General features: G+C 43.3%; 1 protein-coding gene across 2 annotated transcripts in view; it reads right to left on the reverse strand.

Moving 5' to 3' along the window:
- Window positions 1–2,392, reverse strand: part of KIFBP (kinesin family binding protein) — a 41,883-nt gene extending 39,491 nt beyond the window's left edge. Inside the window, exon 1 of one of the 2 annotated variants that reach the window (XM_027130070.1) lies at window positions 1,880–2,392. In XM_027130070.1, the coding sequence (XP_026985871.1) occupies window positions 1,880–2,305 (426 nt within the window). In that variant the 5' untranslated portion in view covers window positions 2,306–2,392. The remainder of the gene's footprint in view (window positions 1–1,879) is intronic. The other variant, XM_027130069.1, reaches the window with a different exon arrangement.
- Window positions 2,393–6,069: the final 3,677 nt, after the last annotated feature.

The following is a 6,069-nucleotide window of genomic DNA, read 5'->3' on the forward strand; positions in this document are numbered from 1 at the left end:
ATGGCCGTTGTGCATGCGAATCGGAAGCCGGACCCCCCAAACGGAAGAGACGAAAAAAGGAAGGGGCCCCCCAAAAAAAAAAAAAAAAAAAAAAAAAAAAAAGATGATTTTTATTTTTAAAGATTGATATTCTTATTTGCTTTCTATACTATTGCAACGGCCAGAACATCTAATCAAGGTTTTGTTCCAGGTTTTAGTAAAAATATCTCTAATAATTCACCCTTCAGAAAAGGCTTACTGTTCAAAATACTGTAATTCATTGAGCGTACGATGTCACAAGTTTTAAGACACAATTATTTTATGTATCAACAAGAAAACACTGCCAAGAAAATTATGACACAAAATCAATCAGCTGTAAGATGGATCCTGATTTCAGAGATATTAATATATTTAAGAACATGCATATTAAAAGCAATAAAATACAGCTAATACTGGAGATCCTATATTACATTAAGGAAGGTTTCTAATTCAATTTTTGAGATATTGAAGTACTTTTTTTAATGTTCATTAAGATTTTAGGCAGCCAAATGGTTGAAGAAAATTTCAAATAACTGAGATTTTGTTTGAATTCAATATCTTATGGATTTCATTAGATCATTCATCCACTCAACAAATATTTAGAATGGGCCTATTATGTGCCAGGGACTGAGATTACAAATAGTGAGCAAAAAGAGATATAGTTCCTGTTATATGTGTAACTTTTCATTTAATTGGGCCATGATAACAGAATATAACCTATACAATTTCCTTTTTAATTCTGAGGTTTTTCTTTGAGACCTACTCACCATAAGATCAATTGTGGTAAATGTTCCCTGGATCACACATCCTAGGAACTTGAACTACTAAATGTAAGGGTTTGTGAGCTTACTTAAGCAAAGTACCTGACACAAGAAGTTCATACAAGGGCTTCCCTGGTGGCACAGTGGTTAAGAATCCACCTGCCAATGCAGGGGACACGGGTTCGAGCTGTGGCCCAGGAAGATCCCACATGCTGTGGAGCAGCTAAGCCCGTAAGCCATAACTACTGAGCCTGCGCTCTAGAGGCCGTGAACCACAACTACTGAGCCTGCGTGCCACAACTACAGAGCCGGTGCACCACAACAAGAGAAGCCACCGCACTGAGAAGCCCGTGCACCGTAGTGAAGCGTAGCCCCCGCTCTCTGCAACTGGAGAAAGCCCGCGCATAGCAACAAACACCCAACGCAGCCAAAAAATAAGTAAATAAATTAAATATACATAAATAACTTAAAAAAAAAGTTCATACATATTTGTATTCTGAACTGTTATGTTCCTGACCACAATGTCAGACTTATTTCTTAATAAACCAAGCACCATATAAATAGGAAACAAGTATTTTAAGAATTCAAAGGTAGGAGAAAGAGGTCAGTTAAGAACAAAATGATCCAAAGAAAGTTATATATAAGTATCAGGTGAGTCTTGAGATCGGTTTTGAAGAACTGGCAGGAATTCCCTGGGAAGCAAACGAATGACTACGGCAAGAACAGAAACGTAAGATTTTAGATACTTTGTTTCAAATTAAGAATGTACTCTGGTCATTCTTTACAATTTCCTTGAGACCTTAAATTAAGAAGTAAATTACCTTGGATTTTTCTTAACAGAATGAACAGGATTTGGAATAGTGGAGAGTTGGAGGGTCTCGGGAAACCAACGCGTTGACCACGACTACGCAAAGCAATTAAGTAATGCTGGTGGAGTGTGCGAAGAGGGTGGAGAGGGAGTTTGGAAGCCGCTTATCACAAAAGTGCGAAAACGTGGGGACAAATCGTGTCTTATACGTTTGCCTTTGGTCTCGGCAAGAGTTGGGGCCCCTCGCCACCCACTGGCCTCCAGCCAACACCAGGGCCGGGCCCGCTCTCACCTGAGCCTGGATGTAGAGTGAGACGCAGTCGTGCGACAGTCGGTACTTGCGCAGTAGCCTCAGGCATTTCACCAGATGCTCCTCCCCCGCCGACAGCTCCTCCGTGTCGATGTGGTTCACCCCGAGATGGAACTCAATAACCGCCCGCCTCACTGCCCCCTGGGCGACGGGCCCCTCGGCCTCCACCAATTCAGCCGGCAGTCCCAAGGCGTGGTCCCCTGCGCCCAAGCTGTCATCGGCCTGAGGTCGCTCATCCTCGTCTTCAGGCGCAGGGCCCAACAGAGCCTTGACCTCTTCCAGCAGCGCCCGGGCGCTGTATTTGGATTTGTACGGTTCCTTTTCCGGGTTTTTATGCAATTCTACCCGAGACAAGGCTAGCGCAGCCTGGAATTTCTCACGAATCTCGGCCCACGGAGCATCCGCCATACCGTCCTCCACAGCCTCGGTTTTCTCAATGTTTGCAAACAGGACTCCCGCCTTCCTTCTGCTTTGCGACACTTCACTTACGGCCCCCGACAGCCCTACGCCTGCGCACTGCAGAACGCTATCCAATGACGTCCGCCAGGGCAAAGGAAATATGCTTGGCAGTGACCAATGGGAAGGCGCAATAGTCACCATAGCAACCGTTGTCATGGAAAGGAACCTGTACTGACGATAGTCCCACCTCCAGCCCCGCCCTCTGCGGTGGTGAGTCTCTCTCTTGTTGACTCGGTGAAGTTGTAGATGCTTAAAAATATCGATTGACTTCAGCAGATCACAAGGAAATATTGTTTACAAACATAGCTGGTTAAGTACTCTCGTTAATTGATATAAGCTGAAAGGCAGAAACCTTTTGACAGTATATAACCCAGCCCATCACTGGATAAAAATGTAACAAGGATCCGTGTATTGTTATTAATGCATAGCTTCGGGACTTCCCTGGTGGTCCAGCGGATAAGACTCCGCGCTCCCAATGCAGGAAACACGGGTTTGATCCCTGGTCAGGGAACTAAGATCCCACATCCCACATGCCGCATGCCACATGGCGTGGGCAAAAAAAAAAAAAATACATAGCCTCTATGAATGTAAAAAGCACTGAGTGATCGAAAAGTATTTTCACTTCAACCCTGAAATACAGGTTGTAGGGATATGTACAACATCTCAAAGTAATACAAGAGTTAAGTGCCAGAGCTGTGACAAGACACTTCAAGCAAGGCTTTTCCCATTACATAACTTTCCAAAATTATCGTCAAATACGAGGGGCGGGGGCCAGGCCGGAGAAGGTTTACTCTCAAGAGCTGGGTACATAAAATGCTTTGAGATACACAAAGGAGCACTGATTTTGGAGGCTCATAGACACAAAGTTTGAATCTCAGCTTCAAACTGATTAGCTTCTAATTTTCTAAGCTTCGGGTTTCTCAAGTAAAACATAAATGATAATATTACTTATCTCTACAGAATAATTATTAGGAATAAATGAAATTAAACATCTGTCCTTTATAAATGTTAGTGCTCCTCAGGATTCTTTCCTAAATTCTGTCCCGGGGAGATCTTACCCACTTCCAAGACTTTCATTACATGGGCTGCTCACTTCCAAAACCTGGGTCTCCAGGCCAGATGTCACTCTGGAGCTCCAGAATGTAATATTCATCTGTCAACTGGAACAACCCCTCCTGAATGTCCCACTGACTCCTGTATATCAGTATGTTCAAATTGGAACTAATCAGTTTCCTCTTTACATACCCCTTCCCTCCCACACCAAAATTTGCTCTTAAGTTCTGCATCTCAGTGAGTGACACCACCATACACCAAGCTGATGATTTCCTACACTCACTCTCCTTTCTTCTCTCATCCTTAAATGTAAAATCCAGTACTAGCCACCTCCAGTCCACCTTCTAAAAAGCTCTTACATTGGTCTGCTTTTCATCTCCAGTGACTTAGACCATCATCTTCTGAATTACTTTTAACAGGTACTCTTGCTGCCAGTCTGGCTTCCTATCAGAGCATTTTCCACAACACTTCAAATGACTAATTCGTTCATTCAATAAATATTTAAAATGCCTGTTATTTGCCTGGCACTGTTCTAGGATCTGGAAATTCAGCAACTAAAAAACTTTCTGCCCTAGTATAGGGAAAGACATTAAATAAACTATATAGTAATGTCAGATGGTAAGTGTTATGGAAACAAAGGAGGAGATAAGGAACGTTAGCAGGTGAGGCAAGGTTGCTATTTTTATTTTATTTATTTATTTTTGCCTGCATTGGGTCTTTGTTGCTGCGCGCAGGCTTCCTCTAGTTGCAGCAAGCAGGGGCTATTCTTCGTTGCGGTGCGCGGGCTTCTCATTGCAGTGGCTTCTCTTGCTGCGGAGCACAGGCCGTAGGTGCGCAGGCTTCAGTAGTTGTGGCACACGGGCTTAGCTGCTCTGCGGCATGTGAGATCTTCCCACAACTACTGAAGCCTGTGTGCCTAGAGCCCGTGGTCTGCCACAAGAGAAGCCACCTCAATGAGAAGCCCACGCACCGCAACGAAGAGTAGCCCCTGCTCGCTGCAACCAGAGGAAGCCTGCGCGCAGCAACAAAGACCCAATGCAGCCAAAAATAAATTAATTTAAAAAATCAGTAGTGTAAAAAAAAAGTCATAGTAAGTGCTCAGTATATATCTGTTTGTGACTAGGAAAGTGATTGGCACATGGTTAATAATGGTATATCATTACTATGAACCAGTTAACATTCTATATTTAAATCATCTAATCCTCAGAACTCTGTGAGATACTATTATTATTCCCATTCTGCAGATTAGGAATTGAGGTCTAGAGAGATTAATAATTTATCAAAGGCCACATACAATAAATAGGCAGTTTTGCTCCAGAGCCCACACTTTTAATCATTATGCAATACTGTCTTGTAGTAGGAGCTCAATAAACCACTGCGATACACAGTGCTGACCTCTAAAGACCTAGCTGGAAGAATGCCCAGATGAAAACTAAAATAGCCCAGATGAAAATTAAAATAAAGATTTTTTATAAATATAAGGATAAATCCTTAGACAGACACACCTGAGAAACACAAAGACATGGGACTAGGAAACTCAAGATGGGAGAGGTCTGCCTGCCATTTGGGGAACAGTCCCTGTGGAAATTGTCCAATGAATGGCACAGAGTACAGGTCACCATTAACACAGTGACCTGACATTTAGGCAATGATCACCTCTTGCTGTTAACATCAAAAGACAGAGGGACAACTGGACACTGGGTATACTTCTCGATCTAATTATCTATTACGTTAGATGCAGGGGGACAAGGAGCTTGTAAAGTGACAGATGGAGATGTCTCAGCAAAATTCAGAATGTGGCAGAATCTACAGAACAAATGGGGACTTCCCTGGCAGTCCAGTGGTTGGGACTCTGCCTTCCAATGCAGGGGGTGTGGGTTTGATCCCTGGTCGGGGACCTGGGATCCCACATGCCACTGGGCCAAAAAACCAAAAACATGGAACAGAGGCAATGTTGTAACAAGTTCAATGAAGACTTTAAAAAATGGTCCACATCAAAAAAAAAAAACCCAAAAAACTATATATGCACTTATCTTTTTTTTTTTAATTTTTTAAAAATAAATTTATTTTTTATTTTTGGCTGCATTGGGTCTTCGTTGCTGCGCACGGGCTTTCTCCGGTTGCAGTGAGCGGGGGCTACTCTTCATTGCGGTGGCTCCTCTTGTTGCGGAGCACGGGCTCTAGGTGTGCAGGCTTCAGTAGTTGCAGCACGCGGGCTCAGTAGTTGTGGCTCGCAGGCTCTAGAGCACAGGCTCAGTAGTTGTGGCGGATGGGCTTAGTTGCTCTGCGACATGTGGGATCTTCCCGGACCAGGGATCAAACCCGTGTCCCCTGCATTGGGAGGCGGATTCTTAACCACTGCGCCATCAGGTAAGTCCCTGCACTTATCTTTTGACTCAGCTGTCCCACTCCTAGGAATCTACTCTGAAGATACCCCTCCAACAGTATGTAAAGGTTCCTCACTGCAGCAATGTTTGTAATTGAAAAATATTGGAAACAACCTATGTGCCCATACATAATAAGAAAATGGTTGAATAACTATAGTATACCCACACAGTGGAGTATGATGCAGTTGTAAAACAAAGAATAAGATTGCTATGAACTGATGTGATTTCCAGCATATACTGTTAAGAAAAAAAAGCTCAAAGAAGCATCTATAG

Source organism: Aethalodelphis obliquidens, unplaced genomic scaffold (genome assembly GCF_003676395.1).
Source record: "Aethalodelphis obliquidens isolate GAN/ISIS:26980383/991018 unplaced genomic scaffold, ASM367639v1 scaffold37, whole genome shotgun sequence".
NCBI lineage: Eukaryota > Metazoa > Chordata > Mammalia > Artiodactyla > Delphinidae > Aethalodelphis > Aethalodelphis obliquidens.